The 20,821-nt window shown below is 37.4% G+C and overlaps 1 protein-coding gene across 1 annotated transcript in view; it reads right to left on the minus strand.

The window, feature by feature from the left end:
- Nucleotides 1-19,559, minus strand: part of CC2D2B (coiled-coil and C2 domain containing 2B) — a 95,304-nt gene extending 75,745 nt beyond the window's left edge. Inside the window, exons 1-8 of the mRNA XM_044753355.2 lie at nucleotides 17,087-19,559; nucleotides 15,499-15,575; nucleotides 15,083-15,148; nucleotides 12,049-12,132; nucleotides 7,984-8,128; nucleotides 7,271-7,407; nucleotides 7,052-7,180; nucleotides 3,303-3,512 (exon numbers count right to left, since the gene is read on the minus strand). Of these exons, the coding sequence (XP_044609290.2) occupies nucleotides 3,303-3,512; nucleotides 7,052-7,180; nucleotides 7,271-7,407; nucleotides 7,984-8,128; nucleotides 12,049-12,132; nucleotides 15,083-15,148; nucleotides 15,499-15,575; nucleotides 17,087-17,195 (957 nt within the window). The 5' untranslated portion in view covers nucleotides 17,196-19,559. The remainder of the gene's footprint in view (nucleotides 1-3,302; nucleotides 3,513-7,051; nucleotides 7,181-7,270; nucleotides 7,408-7,983; nucleotides 8,129-12,048; nucleotides 12,133-15,082; nucleotides 15,149-15,498; nucleotides 15,576-17,086) is intronic.
- Nucleotides 19,560-20,821: the final 1,262 nt, after the last annotated feature.

Raw genomic sequence — 20,821 nt, forward strand, 5'->3', positions numbered from 1 at the left:
TGTCTTGTCTTCCAAACTATATTTCATATAAGCACCTTGGGGCAGAATTGAGAAGAACCTCAATATCCATCTAAGAAATAAACATTATACATTGAATCTTCTAGGTAATCAATTCATCAATTAATATAAACAAATGCCAATCAATAAAGATGGCAGACTGAGCACAGGACTCCACCTTATTTTCTACCTAAAATCTTATGGTTACAGAAAAGATAGTCTGTCTTTATCTATATCCATTGCCGTTGTCACATCCATATCTATATATACATATTTATAACTATATCTAGATCTGTATCTCTTTGTAAAAGAATAAATGCATAATATCATAGGAAAACAAGAAAAAATAAAATGAAAAGAACGAAATATACCTAGGAAAGTATAAAACAGAGAGAAATATCCACAGAGAATATCCATAGAGAAATAAAACTAGAGGAAACTATACCCTAAAACATGTGCAGGAGAAATCTGTCACAGTTAGTGTCAGTTTGTGGCAACTCCAGGACTAAAGCCAATTCATGTAAACTTTTACTGGAAGACATAAGAGAATCAATAAATGGGAAGACACTATATTCCTGGATGAAGAAACCCAATTTTTTTTTTTTTGAGGAAGATTAGCTCTGAGCTAACTACTGCCAATCCTCCTTTTTGCTGAGGAAGACTGGCCCTGAGCTAACATCCATGCCCATCTTCCTGTACTTTTTATATGTGAGACACCTACCACAGCATGGCTTTTGCCAAGCGGTGCCATGTCCGCACCCAGGATCTGAACTGGCGAACCCCAGGCTGCTGAGAATCGGAACGTGCGAACTTCACAGCTGCGCCACCAGGCCGGCCCCGAAACCCAATTTTTATAAAGATAAAATTTCTTTCAAAATTGATATAATGCAATCACAACAAAAATGGTAATAGAATTTTTAAAATAGAAGTTGACAAACTAATTATAAGGTTCGTATGGAAGATCAAATCTATAAGAGTATCCAAAAATATTCTAGAAAAATACAATGAGGAGGCACTTGTCCTACTACATCATAATTTAATAATTAAATATAGTAATTAAAACAGGGTAGGACTAGATCAATATAAAGTGGAATACATAATCCTTAAACACATCTATGTAAATATGTGAAGCTGGTTTAAGATAAAGGCAGAATTTTAAATCGGTAGAACAATTATGGTGTTTGGATATAAAGCTAACTTTTGGGGAGGAATGAAACTGAGTTGGAGCCTAAGCTTAAAAGACATAGATATAAACTCTAGATAGAAGAAAAGGCTAGAAATTACACACACACACAAACACACATAGACACACACATATTATTAGAATATATAGAAATATATCTTTATAATTTTGACCTGTCAGACACTATTGGTTGCCCTCAAATGATCATTTCTCTTGGTTGACAGAACCTAATCTTGTTCAATTGCTCAATCTTCTTCCACGTGCTTCAGAGGTAAACCCCGATTAGTCTAGACATTTGTAGCAATTTCATTCTTCTTTCCAGTGACTGGTTTAGGCATGATCATGTGATATAGTTCTAGTCAATGAGACATGAGGGGAAATCTGCTGAGGTGTGGGGGAGAGGTTGGAGAGGGCTCTCAAACTAAGATGCTATGCTGCATATTGTGTATGTGGCCAGCATGCCTTGAACTGGAGCAGCCACTCTGTAAGTTCCCATGAGAGGAGCTAACCAAGTCAACTTGCTGAAGACGAAGATTAGAAAGAGACAAAAAAGCTAGTGTTGTTAATGATAGTAAGTCATCAAATAAACAACTCTAGAGCTGCCCTAACTTGGAAATTTTGATATAGCAAGTAATATCTTTTCCTCATTGTTTAAAGCAATTGAAAGAGAGTTTTCTGTGAATTGCAACCAAAGGCATGCTGATTAATACACTTGGGGTAGAGAAGGTCTTAGGAAGCTTCGGAAGCAAACAACAAAACCTAAAATCCACAGGTAAAAAGAGTAACAGATTTGACCTCATAAAATATTTTCCAAGAGATATGAAAAATAAGTGAAAAAGCAAGTAACAGAATAGAACAAAAATATATAAAACATATTCAAAAGATACACAGCCATAAGCTGCATAATGACATTTCTGTCAATGATGGGTCACACATACGACGGTGGTCCCATGAGATTAGAACCATACAGTCTAGGTGTGTAGTAGGCTATACTATCTAGGTTTGTGTAAGTTCACTGTATGATGTTCACACAACAACAAAACCGCATAACAACACATTTCTCAGAACATATCCCCATCATTAAGCGACTCATGACTGTACATCTTTTATAGACTTACATCCAGAATATACATTTATATATATTTTAAACTTACAGAGTAATTAGTTAAAGATATACAAAGCAACAGAAAAATGGGCAAATAATATCAACTACTTGGTAAGGACTCTGGGAAGTGGGCTCTGTCCTATACTGCCAGTGGAAATTCAAATTGGAAAAACTATTTTGGAAAGGCAATTCATCACTATCTAATAAAATTTAAACTTCATGAACCCATACCCTTGACCAAGCAATTTCATTTCTAGGAATCTAGCCTCACAAATTTTCATATGCATGCTCAAATATATAGATACAAGGATGTTCACTGCTTTATTATTTGCAATCATAAAAAAAGTAGAAATGAGGGGCCGCCCCCATGGCCTAGTGGTTAAGTTTGGCATGCTCTGCTTCAGTGGCCCAGGTTTAGTTCCCAGGTGCAGACCTACACCACTTGTCAGCAGCCATGTTGTGGCAGTGACCCACATACAAAATAGAGGAAGACTGGCACAGATGTTAGCTCAGGGCTAACCTTCCTCAGTTAAAAAAAAAAAAAAAAAGGAAATGACCGAAGTGTCATGAATGGGGAGTGGTTAAACACCTTAATTTCCGATTTGGTTCCTCTATTCATGGAAACAATGGCCATATTATACTAAAAGTCCAAATATTCCATATTTGTTTTAGGAAATATTCTGACATTATTAATGCATGGACTTCATTTATTAAGTTCTCCCACACAATTGCTACATGAAAATTCAATCAAGTGAATTAAGGTCTTTGAATACCACTGATTAGTAAACCATTTGTAAGCGCGAAATATTCTGCAGGATGTTTGAGGTTGCCTCCCTGGCCAATGAACTCCTACAGTTTCTTTTCAGAAAAACTGAAAGCAACCATTGTTCTAACTAGCTAAATATTTAAAGTGCTAAGGGAAAATGTCCCATGATAATTTGCCCTGTGTTAAGAAGTTTGTTTTCTCTTTAAATATTAAAGGTTCAGCTCCATAAATATAGTGAAAGCCATTCTCACCTTCTCAGAAAGCAGCTGAGGTAAATTCTGTTGCTGCCTGTCCTGGAAGCACTCATAAAGTTGGAGCAGCCTAGCACATAATACTTGTTCTTGATTGAAGAGAGGATGATGGCTGAACTGCAAACCCACAATGTTGAGATCTAATTGATAGAATTCCCTTTGACCTTCCATTTTGTTCCTAATAGAGCTTTCTAGATCAGATTTCACTGCCTTTTAAGGAAAAATATGTACACAATGTTAACTTGATTCTATTTCTTTTGAAATTATAAGTAACTCCTTATAAAAGTAACATGTTGATTACAAGAAAATTAAGAGATACAGAAAAGTAAAAAACAATAATTTGACCCTTCTTCCTTGAAATCGATTATGGCCCTTGGTTTCATAAAATATATTTATATTACAGCATTTTAATCATTTTGCTATAAATTATTGTCATCCACTTTACTATTGCGTGCTAGTAGAAGTTAGATTTTCAAGTTATAAACCTCAAAATAATTTCTTATAAAAATACTATGACAAATGGTGTTTAGAACTCTTGGGTGAATAGTTCGACTACAAGATGATCTAAGTCATCTGGGGACCAGAGTTAAATGGCAAACCCTTATTAAAACATTGTTCCTAGGAGAATATGTTGGTAACCCTCTGGAAAATTCCCTGGAGGGGTTTGGACCCTTTAAGCAAATGCTAACTTATTAGGAGATCATCTTTCCTTATAGGTGAGACTATCTCCATTTGGACGCCAGATGAGATGAAATCTGTAGACTTCAGATTACATACAAAATGATTCAACTATGTTTTAGTACTCTACTTTGAATTTAAGCACATATGTTTGAATACGCAGGTGATCGGTTTTTAGTAATATAATTTGAGAGGGTTAGTGGATTACTTCGCATGTACAGCCTAATTCATGATTGCCTAGCCACTCTTGATAAGAGCCCATGACTGCATCCTCCTAAAAAGGGCAGCATGAACCCTCTCTCTGGATCAGTCTAGTGTAATAGAACACGTCCTCCAGTCTGTGCCATTGCTATTACACTGAAAAAACTGCTGTCCTACCTCTGACCTGGTGTGGCAGATCCAGGGCTTCTCAAGGACTGTAGGTCACCAGGATGATGCCTACATCTCACCCTCTCTACCCTTTCCTGAACTAGGAATCTTCTTCTTTTTCCTCATTGGGTTGAGAGGAGGCCAGGGAACAGCCATGAAGCTTCTTTTTGTTTTATCCTTATCTTGTAAGTCTCTATTTTCTATGTGAGGGCCACCTCAAGAAGAGGACCCTGCTCTTGATTCCACCTATAATATCTGGTTAATCAGTAGTAAACTGGTGATCAACCAGGCAAAACTAGGAAGGAAATAGACAGTTTCAGTTTTAAACAACCAAATTATAAGTGAACTTTTGGAAATTAAAGTTGCTAAGCTAGAGATGCCTGTCTTGTTAAGCAGATTCAGCAACTGTGTTGGTTACTTGCTTTGGGTTTCTATTGGAATGACACGAGCCTCTGCCCTTGGTTCTGTCCAATTCAGTACCTAATGACTGTGGTGCTCAGGAGCCAGAGGAGGGTAACTGAGGTGGTGGAATATCCAACAACAGTCAAAGGAAGTGAGTTTAGACCAGAGAGCAAAAGCTAAAAGTGGAAGCGACCATAGGCTTCAAATATTTGAAGAGCTGTCACATAGGTGAAGTACTTTATGAGTTTTTTAATGTTTAAATGAATATTAGTCATCTAGGAGGCAGATTTTAATTCAACACAGAAAACAATAAACAATTAGAACTGGCTAACACTGAATGAATTCTCTCAGGAGGTGGTAAGTTCCTTGACATAGGTTATAAGCAGCAGTTGATTGCGGGGATTAAGTGAACTTCTAGAACTAGATAAGTGTGTTAGACCAAAAGCACAAAGATCCAGGCAACAATGAATCAAAGCCCAGATAAAAGCACAAAAACATCCAAGCTGATAAAATCTAGGTAAATATATAAGAGGAGTCCTAGACGAGGAAGTATAGCAAAGGGCATAGTCAAATGGTCAGGCAAAACCAGTCAGCAAACAACAAGCAAAAGAGACCTGGGGTAGCAGAGGTAAAACAGGGTATCACAGTACCTGGCAGGGGCAAAAGCAAAGACAGGACTTTGATACTCAGGCAGCTATTGTCTCTGCTTCAGTTGCCTTATATTTCTTTTACTCTGGTGAGAAACCCCAGATGAGCCTTGCCTCCAAGGCTAGCTGGGCAGAGTAAAAAATGTGGAGAAGATTAGAAGAGAACGGTAGGCAGAGGCATTTATCTGACACAAATTCCAGAACATTACCTATTAAGAATTCTACAGGATGAATTTTAATACTCAGTTTAGCTGTTTGGTGAAGTGACATTTACATTTATTCCCAACTCTAAGAGTCCATAGAATACTAAAATTGTGCTTGGATGAAGCTAGAAAAGACACACTGAAGGAAAAAGTCACTTGGTTAGCCCAGTAGTTTCCAACTCGGGACTCTGGATGATTATAAAGGTTAACCTGGAATGGTGGTTAATATTTCTCCAAAACTTGTATATTTTGCATTTACTTGTTATCAACTTTCTGTTCATTCACTCGTTCATTCATTCATTCATTCAACAAACTGCCATTGTTTCAAGGACCTCTCTTGCCAAGAGCAATGGTCTCAGATAATTATGTTAAAATATCTGTGTGCTCAGGGCTGGCCCCATGGCTGAGTGGTTAAGTTCGTGTGCTCTGCTGCAGGCAGCCCAGTGTTTCGTTGGTTCGAATCCTGGGAACGGACATGGCACTGCTCATCAAGCCACGCTGAGGCAGCGTCCCACATGTCACAACTAGAAGGACCCACAACGAAGAATATACAACTATGTCCCAGGGGGCTTTGGGGAGAAAAAGGAAAAAAATAAAATCTTAAAAAAAAAAATCTGTGTGCTATTGTCTTAAGCAAAATTTACAAAAAAGCAAAAAAAAAACACCATTGTCACCATAAAGTGTAAAAGTTATGCCATGTAACAGGAAAGAACAAGAAGATAAGTACCAGAGATTTTCCCTCCTTCTTCTTTTATTCTTTTATTATTATTTTTTTATTTTGTCCACTTATTTCCACTTTGTATAAACTTACAGCCTTATTTCCCATATATAGAATGGTTAAGGGAAGTGAATGGGCAATTAAGTTTTTGTACATAGCTCTGATTTAAAGCTTTTCAAGACAATTTTATAATATAACTATTTCTGTCTAAACATTTCGTCTCATTAGGTTAATGGACTACTAATTTTCATAATGTCTTTTAGAATACATAAAAAATTTGTTTCTTTGATTATAAGTATAATATACATTCATTTTTGAAATTCAGAAAGTAGACAAGAATATAAATAAAATAAAAATACTTCTATGTCTTACTATCCAGAGATAATTACTAACTTTGATATATTTTTCAGTGTTTTTATCTATATACACATATATGTATGTACTTATCCATTTATTGATAAATTCATTCATTCACTATCTATTTTTATAAATTAGCATCATATATAATTTTAAGTTCTGCTTTTTTTACCTCACATTTTATTTTGAGCACTTCCTCATATCATTAAATATTCCTCAAAAACATAATTTTAACCGCTATTTAACATTTCATCACAGTTTTGCCATTACTAGACTTACTAATATCATTAAAGAGTGAATTACCACAAAAACATAAGTTATAATTGATATTACAAGAATTCTAACCATAATTACAAATCAACTGCTGATGGTTACCTTCTTATATATGGTCTTCAGTGCTGGATTGAAAGTTTCCTTGCTTAAGTTCACTCTAAAATTCCATGACTGTCTAATAGGCGACGGTAATGACATTATCTCTCCACTTTCTTCAAACCAACACTTTCCCTATCAAAAACATTTAAGAAATATATTAAATATTTTACTAAAAACAAATGTCACATACTATCAGTGAGTAGTTTAACTTGGTGCACTTACCTCTTCTAGTTTAAGCAGACGATTTTCCATTTTGTTGCAGGTCTTTTTATATATTTCTGGCTTTCTCTGAATATAGAATCCTTCATCTTCCAAAAAGCGTGGCATCATATCTTTTGGCAGTTTACGCTGGTTGACCACTTAATAACAAAACTAGATATTACTTTAAAGTCCAAAATATTGGGCCTGCCCTGTGCCATAGTTTAAGTTCAGTGTGCTCCACTTTGGCTGCCTGGGTTGGCAGGTTTGGATCCTGGGCATGGACCCAGACCACTCATCAGCCACGCCGTGGCAGCAACCCACATGCAAAATAGAAGAAGACTGGCACAGATGTTAGCTCAGGACTAATGTTCCTCAAGTCGGCGGGGCACGGGCAGGGGAAGAGGAGGATTGGCAACAGATATTAGCTCAGGGCAAATCTTCCTTAGCAAAAAAACCAAGAAAAGTCCAAAATACTAAACTGTATTGACCAAACAAGAAGCAAAAGGGAATTATCACTAAATAATTTTAAAGTCTAGAAGAAAAAAAAACATATATGCAATGAATGAGTTCTTTTAATCAATTCCCTTAAACTTAGAGAAGGCATGAAGAATAAATGTAGAAATCTTTCTATAATTTTATATCAGTACTCTTTATCTATCCAGCATATAAAGAAGCTATTATTTTATAATATGATTCACTAATGACTTGAATATTTTACTGTAAAAAACCTTTACCTGGAGAACTACTTGGCACAAAAATATTTGCCTGTTGTTTTTTGATGCGTTCTCTATAGTCTTCATATTCAGCAGCTTTTATTTCAAGTAAATCTGGAAAAATTACTTCTTCCATAAAATCTTCATCTTGGCCCTCAGAGAAGTTCTGTAAATTACCACCAAGTGAAAAACATTTGCTGTAAATATCATTACTGATCTTTGTTGAGTACCAAAAAGAAAAATAGGTATATGTGCTTGTCCCCAATGATTAATACACAGATAAATGAAATGTACTGGGACCTTGCTGTGAGTTATCTTTCTGATCCACACTACCCAGTTCAAGTTCAAGCTGAAACTGTGTTATAATGAAATTTCATTGAACCTATAGAGGAACTCATTTAAGGCTTAATAGTATGCACTATGATTTTTTATAGCCTTCTTTGCAATTCTCAATGAAAGACTACTGAAAAGGAACTATAATTCAAGCTCTCCTCTCCTCTGGAAGATGTTCTGAGATACTGGACTATGATATTTCAACTACTGAGAATTCCGTATAGGACAAAGTCCAGAGACATCAAGCCACGCAGTCTTAAGCCCCATTTTTTTCCACCATTCATAAAGCAATACTACTTAAAGTGATGTGGAGCAGTCATGCTGTTTTCTGGATGGTATTTAAGAAAAAAAAGAAAGAAGAGTAAAGACTCAACATAAAACCTACGGCAGAATGATTATAGTGAAATTCTGAAATAAGTATATATAAAATCTGAATACAGGTATTGAAATGGATACTTTACTAAATATAAAAATATATACTTTTATATCACCTCAAAAATGTCATACAAAATTAGATGACTTTACTTGTCTAACTTAAAATCTACATATATTGAAAGAGAGAAGGGACAGAGTGTATGAGTCATACAGACAAAAACCCCTCAATTTTCAAAAACAAACATTTAGGGGTAAATAAAAAGAATTACCCACAGAATTTGTTTGAAGAGAGAAACTTACATGGCCTTGATCAACTCTGTCAAAATTAAGTAAGTAACATAGTTAAGCATCACCTAGGTTCATATCAACTCATCATATTATCATACCCCCTCTCCTATCCCTGTCATGACATCAAGAAAATATTTCATATACAGATGTCTTTGTGGTATCTTGGTCAGAATTTAAACAAGGTATGACACTGACATCTAGGAGCAAGATTTGGGGATCCTCACACAGGAGATCTCTTTGAGGATTCCAATCATAGACAAAAAGAGGCTCTTTGTTACAGCTGGAGCACCTATTACCAAGCTTCCTTTACAGCACCCCTGGCGTGGGCCAGGGCTTTCAACCTGCCTTCAGAGCTAGGGTCTGCCATGATAGCTGAGAATGTCAGGCCCTCATCTTGGACCCCAGTTCTTTATGATGATATAGGTTTCTTTTATGAACCCTACCCTACTCAATCTGCCTATATTTTTAGCCTGGGACAAGCTATGATCTCAGCCTGTATAAACCCTATCTGACCAACTATTCCTCACTTAACGTAAGGCCAGCTGTACCCCAGATCACATTCTTGGTTTTCACTACACAGCTCACAGCTGAGCAGTGTCTGTGCTGTTAGCTATTGTGTGAGAGGGAATATTAGGTGAGAAGGCATCCAACTAACTTTCCATGCATAAGTACAGATGGATACACCTGAGTATGATGTGGTAAAAAAGAGATAGGCCCCCATCTCACAGAAACCGCCTTGTTAACTGTAGTGTGATAAGCAGAACTGTCTGAAAGTAACCTTGGACCTGACTCTGGACTGCCCAGACAACATATTTGGAACCAGGACTCCGCTTTCTCCCAGCAGGAAGAGGCCGCAGTCAAACTCAGCCTCCCACAAAACAGTAGCTCTCTGCTCCCTGTGATGAGGACAATAGTTTCCCATGGGCCCCAAAGTCACCAGCTATAGGACGGATGACTTTTCCAGGCAACTCCTCTAAACAACCCGCATCTACACCCAGACTTCCTCATGCCCAAGTAGTCTATTTGCCCCACTAACCTGATTTCTCTCATGTCTGCCTAGGAGAAGAAAAAGCAGCCATAACCACAGCGCCTGGTCCTGGTGCACTCTGCTGGGTGGACCTTCTCCCCTTTTCCCAGAAAAGCTCATTCCTTAACCCATATCATGGACTGTAAGAGTTCGGGCGAATGGGAAGACCACACACATATTTGATACTCATTTATTCAATATTCATTCAAATATTCATTGAGTGACTAATATGTTCCAGGAAGAAAATAAACAAACACACATAGAAATATACGCTAGGCAGTGAAAAGTGTTATGAAGAAAAATAAAGTAAGATAAGGGGATAGAGAACACTAGGCTGGGTGGGTTGGGGGTGCTATTTTAGATAGGGTTGTCAGAAACAGTATCTTTAATTATGTGTCATTTGAACAGCAGACCAAAAGTAGTGAGGGAGAGAGCATGAGGATGAGAGAAAAGCTTTCTAGACAGTTAAAAGGTATAAAGTCCCTAAGGCAGGAGCATGCTGTGAGGGATAACAAGGAGGCCAACGGGGCTAAAGTTGGGTTGGGAGAAGGGGAAAGTAGTAAGAAATGAAGTCAGAGAGGTACCAAGGGAGCCAGGTCATGTAGGCTTAGGAGGCTCCTGTAAGGACTTTAGCTTTTATTTTGAGTGAGATAGGAAACCATCAGAAGGTATAAGCAAAAGAATGGTGTGTCTTAGATTTTAATAGAATCATTCTGACTACTGTAAGGTATAGAAAATAGACTGTTGGGGCAATCAAGAAAACAGAGGGAGACTATAGCAATGATCCAGATGAGAGGTTGTGGTAGTTTAGACTAGGGTTGTACCAGTGGAGGTAGTGAAAGTGGGTCAGATTCCGGAATACTTTGAAGGTAGAAGCAAAAGAATTTGTGATGAACTGGATATGAGGCATGTCACTAAAAGAGGAACCAAGGATGACACCAAGGTTTGGCTGAGCAATGAAAAATGGAATTCCCGTTTACTACTATGATTCCATTTATATAAAGTCTGTGTGTGCATGTATGGGCATAAGCATAGAGAAAGGTATGAAAAAAATGATGATAGTGGTTTATCTCAAACCAGTGGCATTTCACGTGACTTTCACTTTTCTTCCTCATGGTTTTCTGCATTAATTTTTTATAATGTATAAACTTTGTTCAAAAATTTAAAAGATAAAGTTTTTTTATTGTGGAAAAAACAAAAATAAAAAAAGGAATGAAAGGCCTGGAGCAGGATACAAAGAAAGGAGAATGGAAGAGACTTGGAAGTAAGCAGGAAGGCAAATGGGGTCCAACAGGGCCTCAAAAAGAAGACCTGTGGGATCTGGAAATGTCTGAGGTGTTGGAAGACATTAGGTAGAACCCTGGGGAATAGGTGGTCCTGCAAGAGGGGGCTCAAGGAAACTGTGGAGAGATTTGAAAGCAGAGAGGGACTGGACAAAGTACAGAGGAACAGGAGCAGATGGGGAGAGCAATGAGGCTGACACATCAGGAGGAGACGGGGAAAGACCAGTGAGACTGACTAGCACTGGAGCAAAGGACAACCAGGGAATAACAGGGGGCTGAAGAGTTTGAGAGGACCTGGGAAGAACTGATGGAAATTAGAAGGGTCTGGGACTAGACTAGGAGGGATGAAGAATGGGAATAGAGTAACAGAGATTACGGAGAAAAATGTAGGGTACTTGGAGAGAAGGACAGGAACAACAAAAGAAAAAGAAAATACAGGCTTTGGAGCTGACAGCTTATACTTCCCAGCTCTATCAATGCTTACCCTGTGTGCCTCAGTTTCCTCACCTATAAAACAGAGATGGTAATAATGCCTGTCTCACAGGGTTAGTATAAGGATTGAATGATACAATCCACCATAAAAATTTAGTATGTCATTAGGCATCCAGTAAGCACTCAATAAATGTTAGGAATTATTAAAAGAGCTTCTCAATCCAAAGAGAAGAAGGTGGCTCAGTGATCAAAATTTCATCTCCCATCCAAGTATTTTATTCTATGCATTTAATGAAGAGTTATCTTTCCCGGGAATGAGGATGTGGGAGGAAGGGGAACAAATCCAACCTGCTCCGAAGACTGGCCCAAAGCTGAGCCCTCTTCACCACTCAGAATGAAAAATGAAAGATCTTCATCCAACGTGACTGCAGTCTGTGGGTTAAACAACAGCCAACCAGTATTCAGTGCTGAAACGAATACTTTTTCTGCTTATAAGGAAAGAAATACTTTTCTGTAATACGGTAAGTAGCAACTGGTATTCACGAACAGGAACAGCAGAAGAGGCAACGTCAAGTTATATTTACTTTTGAGTCTGTTTGGTTCATGAATTTTTTGTGTTTTGTTTTGTTTTTAAAGTTCTACTAACTGCAATAAAAAACAGAATAAAGTATTCCAAATATTCTTCATCTTCCGGAACTCTCTCTTCACTCTAATCAGAGTATTAAGAGCATTACCATACACAGTTTGATCGAAATGTGGGCTCAGGGCGAATTCTTTTTTCCTCTCCCTGTTTTTGGGTGATCTAATGCATGTGTGTGCTCACACACAAGGTGGTGTTCCCACCTACAATTTTTTGTGGAATCAGAGGTAAAGTATTTCTTTTACTGAGGAAGATTTGCCCTGAGCTAACGTCTGTTGCCAATCTTCCTCTTTTATTGCTTAAGGAAGATTAGCCCTGAGCTAACATCTGTGCCCATCTTCCTCTATTTTGTATATGGGTCACTGCCACAGCATGGTTGACAAGTTGTGTAGGTCCGTGTACAGGATCTGAACCTGCAAACTCAAGCCACTGAAGTGGAGCATGGCTGAACTTTTAACCACTACACCACAGGGCTGACCCCCCTTTAAAGTATTAGACGTGGCATATTCTTAGCAACAAACTTGCTGATAAATAAGCTCTCATTTTTCAATACTATAAAGTCTGAATCTTAAATGTAAATCACTTATTACTTCTTTCTCACATACATATTAAAATGAACTATTTTTAGGGAGGCTTGGGAGACCAATTAATTCTATAATAAAAAGTAAAACTTATAGTCACTAGGAGTCAAAGAATTAAAAAATATGTAAAATACAAAAGCTTATCTAATATCCTGCTTGTATCTACAATTTAGCTGACACATTAACTTTAAAAGTTACTCACCTTGTAACAATGCTGCATGTATAAATTGTTAGTACAGTCATGTGTCACTTAATGACGGCGATACACTCTGAGAAATGTGTCACAGGCAATTTCATCATCATACAAAATCACAGAGTGTACTGAAGGGGAAAAAAATTTGCCACCCCAAAATATGTCTATTTAACATGAGAATTATTTCAGGCTGATTATTTTTAAGAAATGAGACTCAGAAAATTTTTCTTGTTACCCCCCCCTTAACTGTCTGAAAGAATTCAGGTTAAAAAAACCTGTCTCAGGAAGCAAGCTATCACCTTCACATAACATGAACTAGGTGGTAGACAGGGAGGAACCTAGAAAAGCCAGTTTACTGGGCTCCTTTCTGTCTTCTTCTGTTTCTGTGTTGCCAAACAAACACTTGTTTTCCAAACATTTGCTCCTTTTCACCTACCTGTGAATTGCCTTCCTTCCCTTTGAAGTCGCTGGCTCTCCTCGCCCCCAACACCTTCTTCTGTCTTTAGCTGAGGATGGTATTTAAGGTGAGGGTTTTGGCCATTTTGGCTAGTTACTTGGTTTTCCTGGGTTTCTCCCACGTTTCCATGTTCCTAAACTTTTGTTTGTTTTTCTCCTGTTAATCTGCCTCATGTCAATTTAATTCTTAGACCAGCTAGAACCTAGAAGGGCAGAGGAAAATTTCTTCCTCCCCTACAGTACTTACTTAAACGTAGATGGTATAGCCTACTAGACACCGAGGCTATATGGTACTCATCTTATGGGACCACTATTGTATACGTGGTCTGTCGTTGACCTAAATGTTGTTATGCACTGCATGACTGTTTACACTTCTACTTTCCTTCATCTCTGCTCTTTGAAACAAACACTTGCTAAAATCCTCAACTTCCTGAGCAGATATCCCTATCTAGTATTTGGTATGGAGATTCTTAAAGTTCAATTTCACTTCCTGTTCACCTCTTTTCTTGACACTCAATGTACTGACCTTGACAAACTTCCAAGTTTTTACTATTCATATTAAGTTACATCCAATTTAGGCACACTTCATTCATTTGTTGAATGAATAACATGTACACAGACATCTTTTTTTTAGTCTGCTTTTACTTTTAAATTTAATTAAAATAATTTTTACTAAGTACTCAAGAGGGGCACTGTGGAGGGGACAAAGACAAGCTCAAAACAAAACAAACAAAAAACAATTCTTGCATATAAAAATTTGTAGCGTTAAATACTCTCATTGCTTCTGGCAGAAATGACTAGTTGTTAATTATTGTCTTTTCCTCCACCTCTAATAAAAGAATCTACTTTTAGCTGGATACCTGGACATTTTTCCAACATTCCTTTAGTGGAAATAACGTGTACAACTTGCAGGTCTTGTCCTATAAGAGATCAATCTGCAATCCTCCAGTTCTTTCCTTCTCCCTTCCCTTTGGCCAGCAAATGAAGACACGGGAGCTTTGCCATTGGACTCAGAGATGGAAACCATGTTTTGAAGATGGCAGAACTCTCCTAGTAACCTAGACTACCTAACTGTTACACTAGAGAGAAATAAAACTTCTATCTTAAGACATTTTACTTTGGATCTTTTTACCAAAACTGCTTAGCTTTTACTCTAAATAATACAGTTTCCCCAAAATATGAGTTGTTCTGTCATTTCAAGTTTCAAATATGTGATGACACATTGAATTTTAGAACAAAATCTGTAAGTCGGGGATCACCTATAATATTTTATTATAATTTTTTTAGGATAAAAAATAATGTCAAATAGGAAGAGGGAGTGACTACAAATTGGCTTATGTAAGGGATAATTTTGGAATGACAAAAATATTCTAAAATTGGATTATAGTGTTGACTGCATAATTCTGTAAGTTTACTAAAAATCATTGAATCATATACTTAAAACGGTTGAGTTTTTGCTATGTAAAGTACATCTCAATAAATCTATTCAAAAAGTAAAAAATAGTTATTCACCTTCGACTGTTGATATATCTTATTATCAATGAGCAGCTGACTTGAAGACTTTTCACCTTGATTAATCTGAAACACAACATTAATAAATGGTATAGAAAACATAATTTCACAGATGAAGAGATAATTGTGCTCTTAAGTCTTTTGTTCAACTATCAAGGCTGCTCAATGTTTTTCTTTTAACAAGTATGTACATGTTTTCCCCTGAGATGTCATGTAGCATTACCATGACCAAATCACTTAACTTTTCCTGGCTGTAGGTTTAAAAAAAAGCATAGGAAAGAACTTGAAGCTTTTTGGATTTAAGGAGTTATATTAAGACTGGATTTTGGCTCTTTTTTAACAAAGAAAAGTTGATTATGATACATGTTGCATGTAAACAGTAAATTTGAAAACAGGAAAGAATAAATAAGGATTACCTTAGCATTTTTTAGCTTTTCTCTTACTTTGCCTCTCAATGTTTCTATTATGTTTTGATTTTCTTCTGCATCTAAATCTGTCAGGAAGCCAACATAATACAGAGTCATGACACTTTCTTATAACATAATTAAACAGCAATAGCAGCAAAAACACTTATTAAGCTAAACTGCATGCATTTCTAAGGATTATGACAATTATGAAGACTAGGTCATTCTCCATGAGAGCTTAGAATCTAAGACCAACAGATGTCCCTTCTCCATTTTCCATCTGGAATAAACACTTCATGCACAGTCAGGGCTGAATTTTGTTTCTTTTTGAGACTTTTTCCCTACCCTCTGCATCCTCAGCTATTGGCTAGAGTCCTTCTTCATAGTCAAGCCACAAAAAAAGCTCAGATGAGCAAATCTTTGTCTTCTTCATTTCAGGGAAAAAATCCATAAGAACAGTCATATTCTGTATAGACTGCTCTACAGAATATACAAATATCAAAGGTAGGTTACTTCAATTTGATTAAGCTGGAGAGAAAGGAATCAGAAAGGAAGAGTGGTACCCATTTTAGCTAGGTACCCTTTTTACTACTTATGTCAGTTTTGTAAAATCAGTATAATACTGCTGACTCCTACTTCTGCCACTTCTCAAAGGAAATTAGTCTTGTAGTACATAAAGAAGACTCCAGCTGTCATGTGCACTCAGTCATGTGTTATTTTCTGCTCATTCATCAGATGATCCATCAGATGAACTGAGAAAGACAGGGGTTGTGCAGGCCTAGGTACAGCAGAAAATAGAGGACCTATTGGTCATTCTGTCGTGCATTTTTCTTTTTTGTCTCCCTGCCTTTGCATACTTAAAGGTTGCACAGAGGATGGTGGAAATAAAGGGTAAGTATAAAGCTAAATAGGTCATGAGACTCCTTATTCTTAACTCAGTATGCCTTGGTATAATTTAAAAATTACTCATTGGTTTGTTTATACTCTATTCCCAGAACTTAGAATGGCAGATGGCACATAGTAGGAGCTCAATAAATATTTGCTGGATGAATGAACCAGAGTTCAACCATTATGTATTTTTATCCCCAAAGTCTAGAGCTTCCTGAAGCAAGTTCTATATCTATGTATGTTATGGTGTAACACAGTTTAACAGTCTCAAGCACCAGTGAATTCTCCATGTTTGCAGAGAGAACTCAGTGGTTTTCTTGTTTTTTGCTCGAGGAAGATTAGCCCGGAGCTAACATCTGTGCCAATCTTCCCCTATTTTGTATGTGGGTTGCCACTACCTTATGGCTGATGAGTGGTGTAGGTCCATGCCCAGCATCCAAATCTGAAAACCCGAGCCACAGAAGCAGAGCACACTGAACTTGATGACTATGCCACAGGGTGGGCCCTTCAAAACTTAGTTTTATTACATGCACTGACTTTACTATGTATTTCCTTATGCCCACCTTGTATTACCCAGAAAGTTTAGTTTCTATGTGAACTCATCCCTTAAGAAACTTGTGTTCCCAGCTAAGACCCTAGATAGCATTAGTCATTTACATCTTTTAAAAATAGAAACCAATAGTATCAGAGTTGTAGTATACTTATTGAGAACCTTTTTGGACAGGCTTGTCTACATTTTCTTCTACTGCAACATTATCTAACTCTTCTGATATCTGTGAAAGAGAGGGGGAGGTTACCTTGCATCTTTTTTGTTTTGGCATTGAACATCTTTTCACAAGTTTATCAGCCCTTTGAAAGTCAATTCATATCCTTTGCCTGTTTTCTTAAATTTCAGAAATTGTTCTAACATCAAAAAGGACATTTAATGGTAAAATCCCATGGTTAGTTCTTAATGTTCATATACTGTCTACTTTATTTATCTTTTAGGAGGGTCAAATGAGATTAAACACATGAAAATATTTTGAAACTCAACACTATCAGTGTTAGCTATTACTTGATTACTCCATAGCATCTGAATGCGTTGGGCACCTTTATTTTCTGAAAACTTTCTATATCCTTGTCCTCCACCCTTCCACCTCTCTAACCACTTATTCTCTGTATCCATTAGTAGTCACACTTCTCATAGCTTAAATGTAGCCACATTTCAAGGCTTTGGAGAGTACACTTATTCCCATGGCTTTCCAAATCTGTCTCCAACCTTGACTGCTCTCCTGAATACCCTATTTCTAGCTGCTTACTGGTATTTCTAATTAAATGTCCTACTATTATCAAAAACTTGATATGTTAAAATGAGCATTTACTTGTTTTACAGTTTTTTAAATTTCAATATTCTAAAATTAAATCATACCAGCAATGTTAAATCCTTTTTTAGAAAGATATGGATTATGAGTTTGTTTTTCATTTTAAGTTTAAGAAATAGAAGAACAAAAGACTCCTTAAATAACAATTGTACATAGTAATCAAACTAATGTGCAGTTTGAGTGGAAAGAGTAAGCAGAGACACATCTGTTTTCCAACCACAGCAAAAACATGGATTCATGTTTAAAGCCAAAGCAGAGTATTGACATAATCACAGTAAAGACATTACCACAATAAGAGCCTAGTCTAAAGACTTTCTAAAAGAACTTCAAAATCCACCAGTGGTCCCTGTACCATACTTAAGAACTATTGAATAAGGTCAACAAGAACTAAGATGTTCTGTTATTATTAAACCTTCAGTACTTTCCTCAACATAAAAATATCTAATTCTACTTTTGACCAAGGCACAGCAACCCTCAAGGGTGTGAGGAACATCAACACTGGCAAGTGATTTATGAGATCTCCCTTTAATTTGCAATAATCCCACTCAGCATTCCCAGGATTCTGGATACTTTTTCATAACTTCTCATCCCCGTCTAGAAGGTGGGGATAAAATATGAATCTTTTTTATTTTATTTTTTTAGTGAAGAAGATTGTCTCGGAGCTAACATCTGTTGCAAATCTTCCTCTTTTTGCTAGTGGAAGATTGTCTCTGAACTAATATCTGTGCCAATCTTCCTCTATTTTGTATCAGGACACTGCCACAGCATGGCTTGATAAGTGGTGTGTAGGTCCGTGCCCAGGATCCAAACCATCAAAACCCAGGCTGCCAAAGCAGAGCATGTGAACCCAATCACTATGTCACTGGGCAAGCCCCATAATATGAATCTTAATTGGAGTTACTCTAACATACTGGTCCTATATATGTTTCACTCACTGACTAAAAAAGGAAAAACTGTTTTTCTGAGTAAAGCAGGGAATGAATTGCTGGCTAGCTGAGAGAACAGATAAATAAATTAATATTTAAGTAAAGAAATAAATAAGAGTGATGTCAGCATCATGGCAGAGTGAGCTTACCTGGGACTCTCTCCCCTCCAACATACAACAAAAAGGAGCAGCTTTATTCCAACAAAAAATATTCTAACAGCACAGGAATCCTCGGAGACTCACAGCAGCCAAACGACAGAGGACAAAGAGGCTGGAGCCCCCCTCAGAGGAGCTGGAACGGGGTAAGAGAGAACTTCGCCCCCTCCCCTAAAGACTGGGATTGCTGTGCCTGGAGGCTCCATGAGGGAAGGAATGGGGGAGGGGTCGCACATCTGCAGGATCACCCAGGATTCCCCAGGGCCTTTTCAGCCTAGAGGGAGGCGCTCTAATGGGGTGAAAGCTTTCACATGGGGTGACCTCATCAAGCCAAGACCCCAGGAGACCAGATAGGGAGAGCTGATCGGAAACAGGAGACTGCGCGCAAAAGAAAACATGCTCCCCCCAACCCGCACTGTGCTGCGCCATCTTGGCTGAAGGCGGAGGGCTCAGAATATGCGTCTCTCGACCCCCATCTAGTGGCGACAGGCTATAGCTGCAACCGAATAATATCACTATGTGGAAAAACTGTTCTAGCATCAAACAATTCATAAAAACTCCAGACCAGAAGGAAAACAATAAAAACACAGAAACATGTCCTGAGGACTTGGAAATAGGTAAACTAAATGACAATGAATTCAGAATAGTTGTCATCAAAAAACTCAATGAGGTAAAGGAAAATATAGAGAAACAAGTCAATGAGTTCTGGAGTTACTTCACCAAAGAGATTGAAACTATAAAGAAAAATCAACCAGAAATACTAGAGATGAAAAATATAATGGATCAGATAAAACAGAATATGGATTCCCTGAATGCCCGTGTGGACACCACAGAGAAGCAAATTAGCATAATCGAAGATAGATAGGTTGAATGGCAGCAGACAGAGGAAGAGAGAGAGGACTAAAAAGAAATGAGGAAAATCTCTGAGAAACAGCTGACACAATGAGGAAATGCAACATAAGAATTATAGGTATACCTGAAGGCGAAGAAAAGGAGAATGGAGCGGAAAGCGTGCTCAAAGAAATAATAGCAGAGATCTTCCCAATCTAGGGAATGAGAGAGAAATGTGTGTGGAGGAAGCTTTCAGCTCTCCTAGATCTGTCAATGTAAACAGACCTACTGCAAGGCATATATAGTAAAACAGGCAAAAATGAATGACAAACAATTTTCAGGGCAGCAAGGCAGAACAAAATAACCTACAAAGGAACCCCTATCACACTTTCAGCAGATTTCTCTCAGAAATCTTACAAGCTAGGAGAGACTGGAACGACATATTCAAAACTTTAAAAGATAAAAATCTTCAGCCAAGCATATTCTATCCAGCAAACATATCCTTCAGATATGAGGGAGAAATTAAATCTTTCCCAGACAAACAAAAGCTAAGTGACTTCGTAGCCCTGAGATCCGCCCTACAAGAAACCCTCAAGAAGGCTCTCAAACCTGAAAAAAGAAAAAAAGGGAGAAAGGGGTCACAAAACATAGAGTAAAGAGACAAATATAATCAGAATAGGATAGCAAATATTCAACTATACCATTAGGATAAAGGTAAGGAAAACACCAAAAACAAAGACAATCTTATCACTTTAACAACAAACTCACAACACGAGTTGGAATAGGAGATGAAAATAATAACTTAGGAGGGGAGGAGGAAAGGGACTGAATCAGTTTAGACTAAGGAAATAAGAGGCCACCAGAAAATGGACTATGTTATGCACAAGATTCTGAATACAAACTTCAGGGTAGCCACTAAACTGAAAAACAGAACAGAGACACAAAACATAAATAAGGAAAAAGCTAATAAACCCAGCATAAGAAACTGCAGAAGTCACTAGGTAGATCAAAACACACAGGACGAGAAGCAAAGGAAATGCAGGAAAACCGAAAAACGAGTGACAGAATGACAGCATTAAGCCCTCATGCATCAATAATCACCCTCAATGTAAACGGATTGAACTCTCCAATAAAAAGACAAAGAGTGGCAAGATGGATTAAAGACCAAGATCCA

Source organism: Equus asinus, chromosome 2, assembly GCF_041296235.1.
Source record: "Equus asinus isolate D_3611 breed Donkey chromosome 2, EquAss-T2T_v2, whole genome shotgun sequence".
In the NCBI taxonomy this organism is placed as follows: Eukaryota; Metazoa; Chordata; class Mammalia; order Perissodactyla; family Equidae; genus Equus; species Equus asinus.